The sequence below is a fragment of the Lygodium microphyllum genome, chromosome 3 (genome assembly GCF_053477565.2).
Source record: "Lygodium microphyllum isolate KBCC chromosome 3, Lygodium_microphyllum_v1.1.10, whole genome shotgun sequence".
NCBI lineage: Eukaryota > Viridiplantae > Streptophyta > Polypodiopsida > Schizaeales > Lygodiaceae > Lygodium > Lygodium microphyllum.
In genome coordinates this window covers 113,006,101-113,025,330 of record NC_141137.1, presented here as the reverse complement: position 1 = coordinate 113,025,330, position 19,230 = coordinate 113,006,101, and the positions used below count along the sequence as shown (strand labels likewise).

The window sequence follows — 19,230 nt, the reverse complement described above, 5'->3', positions numbered from 1 at the left end:
AATGCCTTCTTGCATGGTGATTTGCAAGAAGAGGTCTATATGGAGCAGCCACTAGGTTATGTGCATGTTGTTCATCCTAAGTTTGTTTGCAGGTTGAAGAAAGCCTTGTATGGCTTGAAGCAAGCACCTAGAGCATGGTCTGACAAGATAGGACAGTATCTTGTCACTATTGGCTTTCAGATTTCCAAGGCAGATTTCTCACTTTATGTGAGAAAAACAGAGAAAGGTATTATGCTACTTGTCATTTATGTTGATGATTTGATTATGACAGGTGACAGTGATGAAGATATCCTTCATGTGAAAATGCTATTGAAGCAGAAGTTTGAGATGAAGGATTTGGGAGAGCTGCGTTATTTCTTGGGCATTGAGGTGATTAGATCACCAAGTGGGATACAGCTCTTGCAAAGGCAGTATGGATTGGACATGCTGTCCAAATATGGAATGACAGGCTGTAAGCCTATTTCAGTTCCTTTGGAGCAAAATGTGAAGCTGAACACAGATGCAGGTGAGCTTCTAGAAGACCCTACTATGTACAGACGCATAGTAGGAAGTTTGATTTATATGACTATTACCAGGCCAGATTTGAGCTATCCTGTTGGATTGGTAAGTCAGTTTATGCAGGCTCCAAGGAAACCACATTTGGATGCGGCTAGACGCATACTCAGGTATGTGAAGTCCACATTGCAGTATGGACTATTTTATGAGACTGGGGTTCAGATACAGTTGCATGGATACACTGATGCTGATTGGGCTGGTAGTATCTATGATAGACGATCTACCAGTGGATATGTGTTCTCTTTTGGGAGTGCTGCAGTCACTTGGAGCAGTAAGAAACAGCCTACAGTTGCCTTGTCGAGCACAGAGGCTGAGTACAAGGGTGCAGCAATGGCTGCTTGTGAGGTAGCTTGGTTGCATAAGCTACTTTATGATATGCATCATTCTACAGATGGACCAGTTGTCATTTATTGTGACAACATGAGTAGTATACACTTGGCCAATAACCCAGTCTATCATGCTAGAACAAAGCACATTGAGGTGCATTATCACTATCTGCGAGAGAGGGTTTTACTAGGTCTTATTGATCTAGTTTATGTCAGCACAGAGGATCAGGTAGCTGACATATTCACGAAGGCATTGGGCACAGAGAAGCTGCGCAAGTTCAGAGACCTGCTTGGTGTGCAGGAATTGGGATTGAGCTCGAGGGGGAGTGTTGAGATATCGAGCTCCACTCGTGATACGCCAGGGTGACCGTTGTGTATTTATGTCACCGACTTGTCAGTTGCAGACGCGGTTGGTACACCGCCCATGAATAATAGCTACATGATAGCTATCCTTATCTACTCTAGTTCGTGGCTCAGTTAGTATGCCACCTTAGTTAGTTGAGTTTGGTTTGAGACCCATATATAGGGTTCTTCTATTTCTTTGTACTTGAGTTTTTTTGGCTTACACAACTAAGAAGAGGAAAACTGTTTTCAGCCTCCACCCTTGTGTGTCTTCCCCCATTGTGCAAGCAAGAAAGCTTCAAGCGAGACTCCTTCCTTCTCTCCCACAATCTTGACACTAGATGCATATCATATGTATTAGCAAGTCATATAAATTTGCATTACCCTTTCAACTTCCTTGCATGATTAAATATAAATATATGTTAAAAATGTGACTACTAGACCCATATTCATGATCAAACTCACTAAAAGTAGAGATCTTCAAAAAATGATGCAATACACATACAAAGGGATGAAATATTTGTCTTAAATAAGAGCTTTAAAAATGTAGACATGGAAAATATTATAGTTAATGAGTACCTATTAAAAGTAAAGAGTATTGCAAAGATGCTTGCCTCTATTGTGATATTGGCTTGATATTGCAATACGATGATCACTTATTCTCAATTCTTTTTACTTTTTTACAAAAGAAAAAGGTTTAAACTACCTCACATGTGGCTATGATCGAGACCCATCTACTTGGTGTATGTTGACATAAATTTTTACATATTTCACATCCTCAAAAAGGCAATGAGTGCATATAAGCTCCACATGTTAGGAGCTACTTGGAGTAGGATATGGGATTGAGCTTGAGGAGGGAGTGTTGGGAACTCAATCTCAATATATATGGAGGACCTACCAAGCTAACTACTCCACACCTATGATGTTAGCATGGGTGATGAGCATCATTGTTGTTATGTACCAAAGATTCACCAAAGTTACTACTAGTTGGATAACATTTATACCATACAAGTTGTAACATGCCCCCCTGTCGGCTGTCCAAGCACGTTTTAGCGGTCCATCGAGAAACGAATCTAAGTGTCCCTTCTTGGCACTCCCATGGAATATTCTGGGGTTTGTCGCCTAAGGTTTCCTGAGTCCGTCTCGCAACGAAACATTCACGGCCAAACCCACTAGGATCGACCTGAAATCCATATTCCTAGTAATCAGGGTCTCCTGACACTATTTTAGTGTTAGGTCCTAGACATCCTACTTTATGCAGAGATACGTGAGAAGAAGAAAATCCATACCACACTTGGTTCAAAGAGAATGGGAAACAAGAGGGATTCGCTCCTCAACCTCTTTGCCCGTAGGGCATAGTACCATTCCGGTCTCCTAAAACGGCATGAATCGAGTTCCAACTTAACATTACCTAGAGGTCGAACGAAAACCTTGTGAGAAGCCTCCTAGTTCTCTGGGACCACCTTGTCGTAGGACAGACCCATCGGGGTTCTACCTACCCACTTCCCTTGATAGCTTTAGTTTTCTAATTAGGTCCTACCACAATTATGTGTGACATTTAAATCCGCTTCATTAATTAAGCCTTTTAGGGAATAGGGTTCGTTCGCATAATTTAAACACAGACACGAATACAGAGCAAGCAGTATTTTGACAAACAAGTTCAAACAAGTTCCTTAACTTATCTTTAAGTTAATATTTGTCTCCTGCCCATACATAAGAAATTATATATTCCATTCTGTCCAACAGAAGTACCCCTTCTACCCTATAGAACTAACTGGTCCATTATCACATGGCACCACAATTTCCATCCATTATCTAAAATAGGATCTTCCAATGCCCTAGACATTGGGCTCACGGCAATCTACCACTTCGTCTTGGACTCGGTAAGGGGTGTCGAGAGCTCCACTGACCCCAAGTGATCTAGGAGTGAGACACAATTTCCATGGTTGGCCTTTTCAACACTCGACCTTCGGTCTGTGAATCGAGTAGTGCCCTCTCGCTGTGACCTTGGAGATGATCCACCCACGCAAAATATCTTTCCTTAATTAATCCAATTAGGAATCAAGCACAATCAAGGCAATCAGCCTAATATCATCCTCCAAGAAAAATATTACTTTATTCCCATAGCAACTTGTCAACTTAGACCCCTGCCATGCATTTACCATCAAACATAAGCACTTGGAACAATCATCCAATTCACATCCCATGATCAGTTTAATGCAAAAGCATTTAGGACATTATTTGATCAATCAACAAAGATAATGGTATCCTTTTCCAAGCATTGCAAGAATAGTTGCGATAATCTTTTCATCGCATATTTGCTCTCCCGCTTGGGATCTAAGTGATTCCATGCAAAATTTACTTAACACTTCCTCCATTTGGCTAGGACATATGTAGAAGTTTCAACATTGTTCAAGACATGAGTTCTAATAATCCCTTACTTTGATTTATAACCGAACCTTCTTCCTAACGAGTACAAAAACACTGGTCTTTTGTTTAACCTAGGGTTTCCTAACCCTTGAGCTCTTCATTTGCCTTTAAGGCCTAGATGTGTTTGTATCCAATCCAGTCCCCGAATAGGATTGATAACATCGTAGCTATCGGTCGGGTCTCAAGTATGATCGTTGTTTGCATTAATTATGCACAACATCAAGACTCCCAATCTATCAAACATAAGCTATTAACAAGAGCTTGGACAAAGGACTAGAGCTTGATTATGATTCTTTTCTAGACTTAGATGCTTGCCATGCAATCCTTCAGGCATGCAAGTTGCAACATATACCTTCAAAGTGAGGAAAAAACACCTACTATTGTGAGGACATGCTTGAAGCCTTAAATGTTGTTTATGAATGCATAGCGTCTAAATACAATTAACTCCTCTTGATACATGTATTTGGGGAAACTCAATCCTTCGAATACTTGCGATGCAATTTATCCTTTTCAATGTCCTATTCTCATGCAGCATAATACGGGTCTAATGCTCCTCATGTGGGAAATCAAAGTAAGCATCTATTAACTTGAAAATAAACTACTTACGATCTATATCACATTGAAATTGGCAGTGAGGCCCTTGACTGAGACTTCGTTGCTTATTGAGGGATTAACATATGGGTGCTACAATTTCCGCTTGGGTGCCATCCCCGATCTCTTCTCCTTAGACTGCTTCACACAGGGCTTGCACGTCTTGTACTTGATAAGCGAGGACCAATTGGGGAGCAAGATGAGCTTGCGGTTGAAGGATAATCATGTGGAAACGGTGTATGGGTCCGTGGCCAACAAGAGAGAAGGAATGCATGTGGACACCCTCTATAGAGAGGAAGAGAAATGGGTTCCTTTAAAGACTCTCTCTCTCTCTCTCTCTCTCTCTCTCTCTCTCTCTCTCTCTCTCTCTCCCCCTTCTTCTTCTTCTTCTTCTTCTTCTTCTTCTTCTCTCTCTCTCCCTCTTCTTCTTCTTCTTCTTCTCCTTCTTCTTCTTCTTCTTCTTCTTCTTCTTCTCTAATCTCTCCCTCTCTCTTTCCCTCAGTAGAAAAGGGAGGGGGTTCTCTCTCTCTATCCCATGGTAGCAAAAGGGGGGCAAGGGGTGGTATCTCCTGTCCTCCTTTCGATGGGGTTGGGGGTGGGGGGGAGAACGTGCAGTAGTGGTGGCGGTGCATGATGGTAGGAGTTTTGGGCCTCCTAGCTGCCCCGGGACTATTCGTTATACCCAAAGGGGGGGACATCATCGTCGCAATCTTCCTCCTATTTGTCATCATCTTCCACTGCCACTCCACATCATTTTTCTTTGTCAACGTCATCAAATGGTTCTTCCTCTGTCATCATCGGTGTGATCTTTTCCTTCTTCCTCCCGTCGTTGACTTTATCTCCTTCTGCCACATCGTCCTCTTTCCTTCCCCCTCGCCACGTGTCGGCGACGGCAGAGGAGGGGGGGAAAGGAAATTTTTTTTCCTTTTTACTAAAATTACAGAGGTGGGGAGGTGGTTCCCATGCGAAACATTACACAAGTGGCATAGCTAGACTACCAACCTACCTACTTTTCTTGGTATTTCCACATAGATCGAGAGCTAGATAAAATTTCTCCCCCATAGAACCGTGGAATGTTTTCATGCAACATCTTGAGACTATTGGTTATCTACTTGACAAAATTAGCCATGAACTTTCCAAAACTCAATTTACACAGGTCTCCATGTATAATATATTAAGAATTGCAAATATCTTGTTAGCATCACATTGACAAAGTATCGTATTTTTCCCATAAAAGGATCCTCTATCCCCAACACTGATATTACTCAAAACAAGATCAAATAACAACCTCCTCTTCAACAAACCAAACTATAGAATATCGAATTACTTGGCTACACATCCTTCTCTTAAATTTAACACCTCAATCATCTAATTTTAAAGGAGTTTTTGCAAGGTTATGATCTTTAATGTTGTCAAAACCAATTTGTAATGGCCTCTTTTTTATAGCTTTCACACTTTCTCGGAATAAAAAATTCAAGTAAAATTTTCTAGTTGATTTTGGAGCTAGCTAAGAAACCTTAGAAATGTGTCATAACTAAAATACATTCTACTTTGTGATATTTTCGTGAAAGAAAGTTGACACCTCTCTCTAAGGAACAAGTTCTTATCCAATACAAACATTGGGCTTGATGGCCCACCCATGTTCTAGACCTTCTTATCCAATACAAACCTTGGCCCTCATGGCCTACCCATTTTTTAGACCTTCTTGCCTCTCTCACAATCTATAGACCTCCCCTAAGATGCATCTTTATATTTGTCACGTTTTTCCAAATTGTAGATGCTACCCTTCATGAGTGTCATCCAAGTGACAACCCACTTTGCCTCACCTGTATACCTAAAGCCGTCATCATTGTGGGACTTTGTGTCGATCATTGTGGATCAAATTACACATATTGAACTCTGGTATTCCTATTATTGCACGTTGATGACTCAAATGCACAAATCTATTGATGTTTCTCTAATAAAAATCCTTGCACCAAAAAACCCCTATGTCACACTACAACAAAAAGGCCACTTAGACGCACCTTTAGACGTAATTTTTGAATTGAGAGAAAATCTTACGAGCGTGTCTACAAGCCCGTCTATTTGTGTGTCTACCATTTCGCGTCTATAGTCACATGTATGAGGAAATTCACATGCACCAATAGACGTGCTTTAGAAGCACATATACACGCATGAATACAAGTGCATACAAAAACCAAAATTTTTATTTATTTAATTTATTTTGTGTGTCTACAAGCGCGTCTATATGGAAAATTAGATGGATATATAGACACGTTCATAGACGCGCTTTTACAACTAGCGCTAGTAGATGCGAACGCAAAACCAAAAATCTCCTTTTTTTAAAAAAGATATTTAATTTATTTTTATTAATTTGAATTATATAGCGCGTGTACTCTACATTTTAGACGCGAAGCACAGAATTGGAAAAAAAAAACTAGAGAGCAACCACATGCTCTCTGGTTTTTTTTTCCCCCTCCCATACATCAAATTGTGCATTTGGGAAAAACACAATGGATCTGAAGGCACAAGAATTGAAAACAAAAATCCATGTATTCATTATATATAAAACGTATTTACATGGGGAGTTTAAGTGCTTGCAACCTAAAGCATGGCTGCAAGCAGTAGGCTCAAAGATGGATAATAGATATACAAGGAAACAAGGCCGTAGAGGAGGTATGGTGCTCCTCTATGAATCTGAAGAAGAAACATCTTCGCTAGCACCACCATGGCTACTAGCGTCGCTATCCCCCTCCTCGCTATGCTCCACATCAGGGTTCACCTACACACACAAAAGATCAAGGTTGCTTACGTACACTTGCAAAGAAAAAGTTATAATTAGCTATACTTTTAATAGGAAAGTAAGAAAAACATACCTCCTCTGGCTGTCGAATCCTCATAGCCCGGTTGTATTGCTCCTCAATGATGAGACCCTCCTCATAGAAGTGAAGCCATGTGGCTATGCGGTTATGGCCTCGATGGTAACCTACCTCTCTAGGAGTAGGTATCCTACCAACGATAGTAGTCTGCAAAACAATTATGATATATACAAACAATTATGAGACACAATGTATTAGAACAAATTATATAAAGAATTGAAAGAAATATAAATTTTAAAAAACTAGAAATCAAAATATACTTACAAACTCTGCCTCTCACGACTCTCTGCCGCCCGATCCGTAATGTGACAATTCCATAGTTTCCATTTGGATACATCGCGCCTCTGCTGGCGACTCTTCACTTTCTCTGCTGCTTTCTTCTTGGCTTTTTTCCACTCTATGCGGTGGCACATAGGTGGTTGGCTATAGGCTTCATGTCCCTCCTCCTGTCTCCGCAGTGACTCCCTGGCGCGTGTCATGAGGTGGGATCTTTTGTTGTGAAGCAAATCCCTCACTTTTGTGCGTCCCCAATCATCCGAGAATCGCTGCTCCTCAGGATTTGGGTACCTCCTATAAACTGCCCTCAACACCTCCTGCCGCAAGCTGCTTTTTTTATTCTTGAAGTAAAGAAACAATCTTTATACATCGCATGTATGATGCTCCTTATGTACGCCATTACATTCCTTCATCATCATGGAAGATGCCACCAGTATTATCTGTAACTCTATATTACTGGCGTACAGGCTCCTCTACGTGATCTTCTGGTGAGGGTGATCACTCACCACCGCCTAGGCAACCCCTACACAAGCCTCGTCCTCCTCCTCGACTCTTCCTCCTCCCTCTCTGTCGACTACCCTTTGCCTCACTGGATGCACGTGCTTTTGCAAATGCACGTGCGTCGGCTAACGCTTGTGCTTCAGTCAATACATGTACAGGTGCTGCACGTGGAGTGCCTACAATTGGAGTTTGGACATTTGGTGTTTGGGAAGCAGTGCCAGGCAAAGACATCAGAGGCGTTCCAGACATGACGCTGAACACCTCGTCTACTGTGGGAGAGTGGCCAAGGTGTCTAGTCATCTCTCCCATGAAGTCTTCCTTACTAGGAAAACCTCCAAAAAAAGCATTGACCCCTCTGCCGAACAAGCCCAATGTATCATTCATGTGATCCAAATCTGGGTCATTGCTAGATGAACCAGGATGTGACATCTGCAAACAAAACACAAGAATAAGACAAATTTGCTAAACTGCAATATTGTGTAAACTGTACTATTGTGTAACATATTCGTACAGTTCCAGAAATAAAAATGTGTTTTTTATCAGAGCTGACGCGTGTATAATCGCGTCTGAGATGCATAATAGACGCGCTCTCAGACGCTTTCCTGAAGTCAAACCTTCTGGTCAGAGCACGTGTATATTCGCGTCTGAGATGCAGAATAGACGTGCTCTCAAACGCGTCTCTGAAGTCAAAGCTTCTGGATAGAGCACTTGTATTCTCGCGTCTGAGATGTAGAATACATGCGCCTGGAGACGCAACTCTGAAGTCAAAGCTTCTGGGCAGAGCACGTGTATTCTCGTGTCTGAGATGCAGAATACACGCGCCTAGAGATGCGACTCTGAAGTCAAAGCTTCTGGGCAGAGCGCGTGTATTCTCGCGTCTGAGATGCAAAAGACGCGCGCTTGCAGACGCAACTACAAACGCGATGACAACAAACATAGTTGCACGTCTATGTCTACGTCTACGTTGAAATCTACACGCACTGTCAAACACGCTCAGTCGGCTGCTTTCAATCCCATGATTTATTTGTGATATAAGAAGTTCAATCATAGATCCTAATACAGAAAGAGAGAGAGAGAGAGAGAGAGAGAGAAAGAGGACTCACCTTGCATCTTTGGTGTGGATGGGTGGTGGTGTTGCTTCCTTCCCCTTCTTCCTCTCCTTGGTGAGTTACTCTCCCTTGATGCTTGATGCTTGTTGTCTCCTCTCTTTGCTTCTTCTTCCTCTTGTTCTCCTCTCTTTTGTTCTCTCTTTCTTCCTCTCCTTGGATTTCTTATTTCCCCTCTTGTCTCTTTGAAGTGAAAGAAGAGGTGAGTCATGAGGAGGTGAGGCATGAAGAGACTAGTGGAGGTAGACTGCATGTCGACTGAACTCGAGCTTCAAAATGCACAAAAAACGCAAAAAAGGAAAGGTGCAGTTTGAAAAGAAATGATTCAAGTATCTTTTGAATTTTGACTTTTGCATCTATTTTTACGTGTATACGCGCGTCTACGTTTACGTAAACACGCTTATAGACACGAATTTAGACGCGTACATAGACACAGATTTAGAAGTAAACGCAGATATAGACGCGCATTTAGCGTGCTTATGTTTTTATCATGAGTTTTTGTATTTAAGATAAGTTTTGATAATAAGTTCTTATCATAAGTTTTTATGTATTTATGATAAGTTTTGTGTATTTAAAATTGAGATCTTAGAATAATTAATACACCTTGAAGTTTCTATGTAAACATATGAATAAAAAATTTGATGATGTCATGAATTAGGTTTAATCATGTCATCGTCATCACCTAGTGTGGTGCATGCTGATGAGTCAACGAGCACATCCTCAAGTGAGGATGAAACATTATGTCTTCATAATCGAGATACATGTCTTCATAATGTTTCATCCTCAAGTGAGGATGAAACATTATGTCTTCATAATCGAGATACATGTGCGATCGTTGTCGAGGGTGTATTTTTCGAGCACGTCGAGTTGCAATGTCACACCTCACCATGTATAGAGAATGGGATCGAGAAAAAATCACTAGCATTCATTGTTTTTAACACTAAGATTACTAGTCTATGTTACTCAATATATATCAACGTACATGTATTTCCCTTTTACAATGTCACAGCTCAGCATGTATGGAGAATGGGACCGAGAAAAATCATTGGTATTCATTGTTTTTAACACTAAGATTGCTAGTCTATGTTACTCAATATATATCAATGTACATGTAGCTCCCTTTTGTAGTTGAGCAGGATGCGGTGCCACATCCTCAGATGCTCTCTCCCGGGCATCGAGAGGCTGCAAAACGTCAACGCAAGGAGATAGAGTCTTCAAGAAGAGTGGAGACTGACGACCATGATAGTAGCCCTCATGAAATGCCCGTCAAGTTGTAGAGGATGAGATTTTGGACAACATGGTACGCAATCTATTTTCACAACCAATTCAAAGAGAAGGTCACTCTATAAAGCCAGATGACCCACTATACGTAGCATCATCTACTCCATTGTATGAAGGTTATACGTACTCCGTTCTTCGTGCGTCCCTCGAGATACTTAACTTTAAACAATTTATGGATGGAGTAATGTCAGTTTGAATGCATTATTGAAGTAGGTATCAATTCAGTTTGGCTTATGAATCATAATAATTAATTGTTCTATTTTGAAATCAGACACAAATATATGTTGGTGGTTTTTTTACTCACTTTTAAAAATATATGTAGGTTATTATCACAAATACTTCCAAAAGGAAACAAATTGCCAACTAAGAGAGAGCAAGCAAGACATTACTTAACATATCTGGGAGGCCTCGATTATGTCAAGATCCATGCATGTGTCAATGATTGTGTCTTATTTCGTGGAATTCATGAGTTCGCACGAGAGTGTCCTGTTTGTGGCGAATCAAGATATGAAGTGGAGATGAAGTCAATGGATGTGTCTCGTAAGGTTTTGCGACATTTTTCGATTGTTTCACGTATTCAACTTATGTTCAAGTGTAAGTCTATTGGAAAGCTCATGTCATGGCATGCTAGTCATTGTTCAAGTGATGGAAAATGGAGGGTCCCTGCAGACATATCGACATGGCAACATGATGCCAGGAGGTATATTCCACGGTGGATTCCGTGAGGTTTTACGGTGGATTCCGTAAACTTAGATGACCGGGGCTCATACACAAAGAGGATTCTTTGTGCGAGAAGTTGATGGGGACGCCTGTCCTTTTCAGGCGTTTCATTAATTTAGTGTGTACATGGGTGATTCCATAGCGGGTGATTCCGCAAAATGCATATTAAATTAATAAACGTTTATGAGTTTAGAGTGCGCACTCGTAATAAATTAAGGTTAGGATTTATTTCTAACCAATTGATTTATTTATGTAACTGAAGACTGCTAGGTATTCACTTTTGTCGGTTTAATTGTGTTCTTTTACTAACGATTGTGAATGCTTCAGTTGATGTGTAGAGATAGCAGCAGTGGCGGAGGAAAGCATTGGAGTCTAGCGGGTTTTCGATCTTTGGACTATATTTTGATAGGCGCCACGCCTATATTTTGTTATGTCTATAGAGACATCGATTATTTATTATTATTTTGTATGCGTTTATGCGCCTAGATATGTTATTTCTATTTGGACATTGAGATTGGGCGTGCCAGACTCTATGGGCACCGTCCATTAGCTTTATTTTCTTATTTTTGGTAGAAAGCAAACTCAAAAGCTAAAAGCTTGTCATATTTTTGTAATTGGGCTATTTTTGAGCATAAAGATTGGAAATATACATTAAATACATGCTTTGTGAAGCGCTCACACAAGGCATGGGGGAGATTGAACCCAATTTGTCTCTTGCCTCTTGTCGTGCTTGCTTTTACATGGGTTTTTGTGCTAAAAAGTAGAGTACTTTGTTCTTGGGGACCTTCCGGGATTCACCACGTGAGCTATCTGCGACCGATCTGCGCACCACAACATATAGACAATTTGTGGCCCGTTTTCAAAGAAGAGCCAAGAAATTTGAGATTTGGTTTAGGTATGGATGGAATCAATCCATTTGGCATCAAAAGCACATCATACTGTGTATGGCGAGTGGTATTGGTGAACTATAATATTCCTCCATCCATGGCAATTAAAAAGAGACATGATTCCTGGAAAGCACAAGGTAAAAAACATGGACATTTACTTACAGCCTTTGATTCAAGAGTTAGAAATGTTATGGGAAGGTATTGAGGTGCAAGATACAAGCGCATATGCATCCTCTAAAGATTTCACGTTGAAGGCCATGTTGTTGTGGACCATGCATGACTTTCCAGGATATGGAGAGTGTTCAGGTATATGTATATAACTCTATATTTGAAATTCAAGACTTGAATCAATTACATGTTATTGATTCACTTGTTTGTTCAGGTTTAACCACATCAGGATATCATGCATGTCCTATTTGCGGTCCCTCTCTAGTTTCCTCTAGGCCGGCACGTTTAAAGAAGGTTATCTATAACAATCATCATCGATTTCTTCCTATTGACCATCCCAAATATGTTCTCCCTACTAATGGAATGACTCCACAATCTCTAACCATTCGAGATTGGAAGGAGAGATGGATTAATGCCGACAGCCACTCTCCACTCGGCATGAGTCGGTAAGAAGTATATTTCTCTCGATTGACTTTAAAGTATTTAGCATGATGAATTGTTTACATAATATATTGTTTGTTTGTTAGGTTCTCTATATTTTTTCATCTTTCGTATTGGACTGAACTCAAGGTCAATCACCTATTGGACCCCATGCACATATTCAAAAATGTTGTATCTACATTATGGGATCACTTGATAGGGGCTTGTGATTCAGTCAATGTAAGGGAGGATTTACGTAACATTGGTCACATGAGACGAGCTTGGCCACGCATTGGATCCAGAGGAAAGATTGAGCTACCCCATGCACCTTGGATGTTGTCAAAGAACGAGGAAAAAATAGTGAATGAACAAATATGTAGCTTTCGAACACCCATAGGATGTATGAGATGTCTCAAGGGAGCCTTCATAAAGAAAAAGAAAAGAGGTATGGAGCAACTATCTGGATTGAAGTCCCACGATTGGCACAAAATGATTCAAGTAAGGATATCTCTAACCATGAATATAGTAACTAGTGGAGTAACTATGTGTAAAGTTTGGGGTATGATGACTTTTTCCTCAACTAATCATTTGATCTATGAATATTATTTACATTCAATTCGTACTTCCTACTAGCATATCCCATTGTGTATCCAAAGATGTATGTGATATCATTTACAAGATGGGAGAGCTTGTGAGGTGTGTATACATTGTATTTTTTCATTATATATTGCATACATCATGTAGTGAACCTCTTTGAATTTCTACAAAAAAATAAACAATTGTCAAATACATCCTGACAGATACGTGAGCTCGAAGGAAATTGATCCAAACACATTACAAGATGCTCGAGTATTATCTGTTGAGGTGGTTTGTTTGGTGGAGGAAATTTTTCATCGGTCCATTTTGACTACTCAATTACATTTACTCGTACGTTTGATTGATGAGATCGCACTTTGTGGGGCAGTTCATGCAACGTGGATGTTTTTCTTGAGTGCTTCATGAAAACCTTAAAAGATTTTGTGAGGCAAAAAGCATGGCCTGAGGGAAGCATGGCTGAGGGTTGGTTAGTGCAATCATCCCTTGTTTATATCTCCGAATATCTTACTGAAGTGGACCCCTCTCAATCACGACTATGGAAAGACGATGAAGAATTGAGGATGACCTCTATAATACCTCAAGGAAAAGGAATGAGTAAAGTGCTAACAAAAGAAGAACTTTGTAAGTTAAATAGTTTTTGGGTGCTCAATAGTGATGTAATGAGAAAATGGGTGACACTATATAATGAAGCAAGGGCAAGCAGAAAAAGCAAAAGACAAGCATTCGCACTAGATATGGATGTAATGTCTCATTTTCAAATCATCTAAATGCGCTCCCACGTCATATTGATATAGATTGGTTACATGAGGAAATGGAGAGAATGAAAAAAGAGGAGGAAATTAATATATCTCAATTAATTTGTTTCTAGTTATATTTTATATAATAAATTGACATGTTTGATATTAATCTTTTACTACTAGTGCACATTATTCAATGCTATTTGATGTGAGGGTAAACATCTTCGAACTCAACGTATAGATGAAAAGAGAAATACCCAAGATTGTGGTGTCATTGCTCACTTCGAGGATGCCAATCGTACCATGGAAGGTTATTGTGGCTTGATCCAAGATATTCTGAAGCTTGACTTTGCACTATTCTTTATATATGTATTGGATGTGAAGTGGTTTAAACAAGTGGTAACAAATGGTGAGTATTGCACAATCAGACGTCATCCAAGTGGTTTTGTAATCATTGACTCTACAAAATTTCACCAAAACAAGAATGACACATTAGTACTACCTCAACAATGAGAGCATGTATATATGTAAAAGCTAAATTTTTTATATGTATACATGTGATACATATACACAATATAATAAGTATTTAAGTTTCTTGCTTTTGTTTTTCAAATACAGGTTGTGTATCATCCAATGGTAAACAATAACCGATGGTGGTATGTCATCCCTATATCTAATCGTTCAAAACCAATATATGGTAATATTACCGACATAGAGATAGCAGATGACAATCCAACAATTAATGATGGTGTACATGATGACACCATAATGGATGATATACGTGATATAGTACAAGATGAACCTCATGAGGATGTTCAAGAAAATGCAAAAGATGACAATAATGTGGTTGATGATGATGAAGTTATTGAGCAATATAGCAACACATCTGATAGTGGGATAGACTTATTTGTTTCGTTACCTCTTGGTAACATAGACCTAGAAGTAGATAGTTTAGCAAGGGCTAATCTCATTGAAGATGAGATGGATCATTCACTGTAACATACTTAACTCGCTTAATGATTCAATGTGTATTCTTAATTCTATGGAAAATATCATGCGCACATGTGCATACTCAAGAATCAATAGTCAAGTTTAAAGCTAAATTGAATTTTCCATAATAAAAAGGAAGTATTTTTTATCATCTTCAAGTAGAAAAATTACGAGATACATGTAATGCTTGCTACTAATTGTATAATAAGGTTTCTGTTGCTTGCCGTTAATTACTTATATCAAGCTTGTCATCTGGAGGAACTGCCATTCATTAGAGACCAATGCAAAAATAATTATTAACTCTGATTTTTTATTATATTAAGTCTAATTTCAGGTGGTTAAATAATTACACATCTATATTCGTGTCTATTTGCACGGATATATAGATGCAAAATTTGTGTCTATTTACACGCTCTTTTACACGCACATATAGACACAATGATAGACGCGCTCGACTTTGCGCGTCTATGCCTTGTTTCTGTTGTGGTGTCATTGCACGTTGATGACTCAAGTGCACAAATCTATTGATGTTTCTCTAATGAAAAGCCTTGCACCAAAAAACCCCTATGTCACCTCTTAGAAAATTTCTATGTAAAAAGTTTGTTAGCCACCCCAATGTGTCTTGCAAAGTGAGCTTGTTTGAATGCCAAACTCGAGCGCTCAACTGATCAACGCATTAGTCTTATAAACGAAGTACTTAGAAGCTTGACATATCATGATTGAGTCGATAAAAAAGTTTTACGAGTCTACCAATTTATAAGTGGCATTCATCCAAAATGATTGTACATGCCAAACTTGCATGCAAGCTTAGACTCTGCTTTTGTCATGAAACAACTACGGAATCATGGACAATCTCACACCTTAGTTTATTCATGTATACTGCTCTACCTTTGCATTGTATCTACAAAGGTGAAATAGACTAGAAACTGCACTCCTGAATAGTTGTGGATGACACGAAGATCTTGTACACCTTTGAACAAGCTAGAGATTGGCATGTAGCAAGGCATTTTTCTTACAAAAATTTGTTGAGGTAATCATCTGTAGAAGTATAGTTCACATCGGGGTAAAGGCTGGTGGCCTCGACATCGTCTGCACCAAGCTCAAAGTTGCATTGGTCACCTTTGATGAGAACATCGTGAAGGAGTGCAGGGAAAATATTTCCTGGGAAGGGAGTTTCTGCAACAAACCAATACAAAAGGTAAGACACTATTTGTCGAGAGCAACTTGATAGAAGTCAAACATTTAAGACCATTGGGTGGTCTTCCACATTAAGGCCACCATTCAGCTTGATGCAAGCATATTTTACCTTGGATTTTTTTGACAATGTCTTCCTCTGAAACAAACTGCTTTTCAAGTGTCTTGCCAATCTTCTTTTCCCACAAAGAGACTAGCTCGTTTTGTGTAAGAATGTTTGCAGGCGGTCTGACATGCAAGGTTTTGTTGAGAGTTCTTGGATCATCCATTGCCTTGATAGTGAATGTCCCAACATCTTCCTCGGAGACATTTATTGCTGTATCATGCAAAGACCAACAACCGATCAATGATCTTACCAGAAGACGCATAAGCAAATAACACCGAGATAGGAGTTGCACACAAAGTTTACAAGAACATAAAGCTCGAACTTGCCCTGAACAAGACATGGAGATGTAGAATGCATATGTTGGTGGTCTCAAGGACTTTCATTTCTTCTTTGTCTTTGTGTGTGTGTGATGTGTTTGGGGGGGGTATCCTCTATGTGGGCGCTACAACTACATGGCTTTTGATGTGGGTGGAAAACGATATAGGATGATATCCCACACGTACTTTTGACATCTCCGCTCCCATGGATGATCACTGTATCCCTCGGTGGAGATGTGAGGCGTGGTTGAAACAAGTTAGCGACAAAATATCCGGCAAATCCATTGTTGACAACATAGGTGTGAGGGATTTGTGCTTCTTCCACTGCACGTCGGATCTGTGCCTTGAGTGCGAACATGGATTTGGCAGGCTCGAGTGCTTGTGCGCGATCAACATCGATGCCAAACTCCGAAGGGAAAAATCTCTGGAGCAAAAGCGCAAAGATTAAAAGATCTAACATACATTGGAAGGAAGAATAAGGCCGGCACATGCAAGAGCATGTGACTCTATAGATGTCTGTCTACCAAATGGCCATACCTTGATAGTCCCCGCTTCTTTGATCGCTGATATTAGCTTGATTTGCTCGGGTATCTGAGGTCCCGAAACGGTAGAGATGACCACATCCACTTGTTTAAGTGCTGCCACCAGGCTTTCGTGGTCTTCCAACGAACCCTGTGACGCAAACCAGAAGCATCCAAGAATGAGGGCTGGCTGAGATTAATGCGGATTAAACGACAAGCAAGGGATGTGCGCGAAGATGTGGGTTAACCATAAGAACGTGGCTGGCACACCGCGCGCGCGCGAGAGAGAGAGAGAGACAGAGAGATGCGTGTAACATGTGACCTGGGACCGATTCAATTATTCGCTAGGCTCGATATAAGGCTAGGAGGAGGAGGAGGAGGAGTGATACCTGGAGGATGGTGATGCCGGCTGCCTTGAGAGAGGCGAGGAGGTCTTGCTTCTTGGAATCGTGATGGGAGGTGAGGGTGGAGGGGCGGACCAGGACGAAGGTGGGGTGCTGCGACGCCGCTGCTGCCAGCGCCACGCACTTGCCCAGGTAGCCTGTGGCCCCGATCACCAGCACCTTACTGCTGCTCGGCGACATTCTCTTGTATTATGTTGGCACTCTCGTACCGCTCACTCGAGCACAAACCAAACGCTTAATTCCTCACAACACAGCAACAACTAGTCCAGCGAGTCCCAGATCAGCAGATCGCAGCTGCAGCAGACAGAGAGCGCTAAGCAGGCGCAAGCAGTGAGCCCTTGTTGCTGGGTGATGTCTCGTTGTGTGCCGGGCTGCCTTGCACACCTACGGTGTTTTATAGGCGAGCACGGCCTCTCATCTTTATTTTCCCCGACTCCCTCTCGAATCAAAAAGATCATCATCCATGTTTCAAACATTGCTTTTGCCACTTGCCATGCAGGTTGGACTTGGCTCACGGATGAAGATCCCCCTGGGGACTCGGGAGCCGACGGTACGGTCCCACTTGTTACAAACTCCGCTCGCATTGTGCACACTCTGCTGAATGGTGTTCACCTTTGACTTCCTCACTTTCTTTACCTTTGACTTCCTCACTTTCTAGAAGAATGCTACGACCGTGTGGGTCGCGCGTTGTTTGACCGGGACCGAAGAAAGGTGAGAGAGAGAGAGAGAGAGAGTGTGTGTGTGTGTGTGTGTGCGTGCGCGCGCTCTCTGTCTTCTTATAAACTCTCATTGTCCTCTCTCTCTTCGAGATCTTTTTCAAAGCTTGTAGTGTGCACACACTGTGCAATGCTTTTTTACTAGTGACTTTCTCACTTTCTAGCCAATGGTCATGTATTGTTTGACCAAGACTGAATGAATGAGAGAGAGAGAGAGATTGTGTGTGTGCGTGCATGCGTGTATCCCATGTTGATGTTTCCATTACGATTGACGTGGCCTTGTAGCACTTTTGTTTGGATGAAGATATGCTTCATGGGGGCCACCACTAGACCTTACATGTTACCACCTCAACACACATACACCAGTCGAGGGATTCGACCTAGCTTCAAGGACTCTCTTTTCTCCTCCAGAGCCCTACTAAAAAATATGCTTAAAGATTTGGCCATCAAAGTTCATTTATCATCTAAACCTGTCATTTTAGGTTATGGGATATAGAGCATCTCTTCCCAGAGCATACACTTGCTAGCTTTTGCCCCCCTTGCATGATGACATGGCCCAAAAGACTAGCTCATAGGCAGCCTAGTCAAGTTAAAGCTTGAAACTTTACATCTTTGACAAGGGCTTTTTACAAAGCAAATCCACTAAGGAAAATAAAGATCCACTATGAGAAAGCACATGATCCACTATGGGAAAGATACAATGGAAAATTCTTCAAAACAGTATGTTGGAGTTTATAGTAGCAGGAGCAACTTCTTCATTCATGAGAGCTGATTCTGTTGGTGATCATTTTGCACCTGTTGTGCTCTTTTCTTGTTAAAACATTCACTGGCTATATGGCCGGTCTTGCCACAGTAATGACATATAATCCAATCCTTGTTATTAATGTTGAATCCTCGTCCATATCCTTTTGCTTCATATGTTTCCTTGGTGTACAAGAGATTGCCCTTTGAGATGATTTCTTTTGCATCCTTATTTTTAAGTTTACTTTCTCCATCAAGTAGAGAATTCTCAATGTCTTTGTGAGTGAGAGATTAGGAACATTGCTTAGGGTAGACACAAGGTTCTCATATGGTTCTTGATTTACACTTGCCAATAGCATTGCTATGGCTTCATTCTCATCTATGTTCTTCTTTAAAGTTGCAAGTTGAGTTTTAGGCTCTTAAAC

The 19,230-nt window shown here is 40.7% G+C and overlaps 1 protein-coding gene across 1 annotated transcript; it reads right to left on the bottom strand.

The window, feature by feature from the left end:
- Positions 1-15,644: 15,644 nt before the first annotated feature.
- LOC148038776 (phenylcoumaran benzylic ether reductase IRL1-like) lies at positions 15,645-17,722 on the bottom strand. Its single transcript, XM_087674617.1, has 5 exons — positions 17,334-17,722; positions 16,961-17,095; positions 16,610-16,847; positions 16,113-16,316; positions 15,645-15,982 (listed from the first exon to the last, which is right to left on the bottom strand). Exons 1-5 carry the CDS (start codon positions 17,526-17,528, stop codon positions 15,819-15,821), a joined length of 936 nt encoding a protein of 311 aa, XP_087530743.1. The 5' UTR covers positions 17,529-17,722; the 3' UTR covers positions 15,645-15,818.
- Between the last annotated feature and the right edge of the window lie 1,508 nt (positions 17,723-19,230).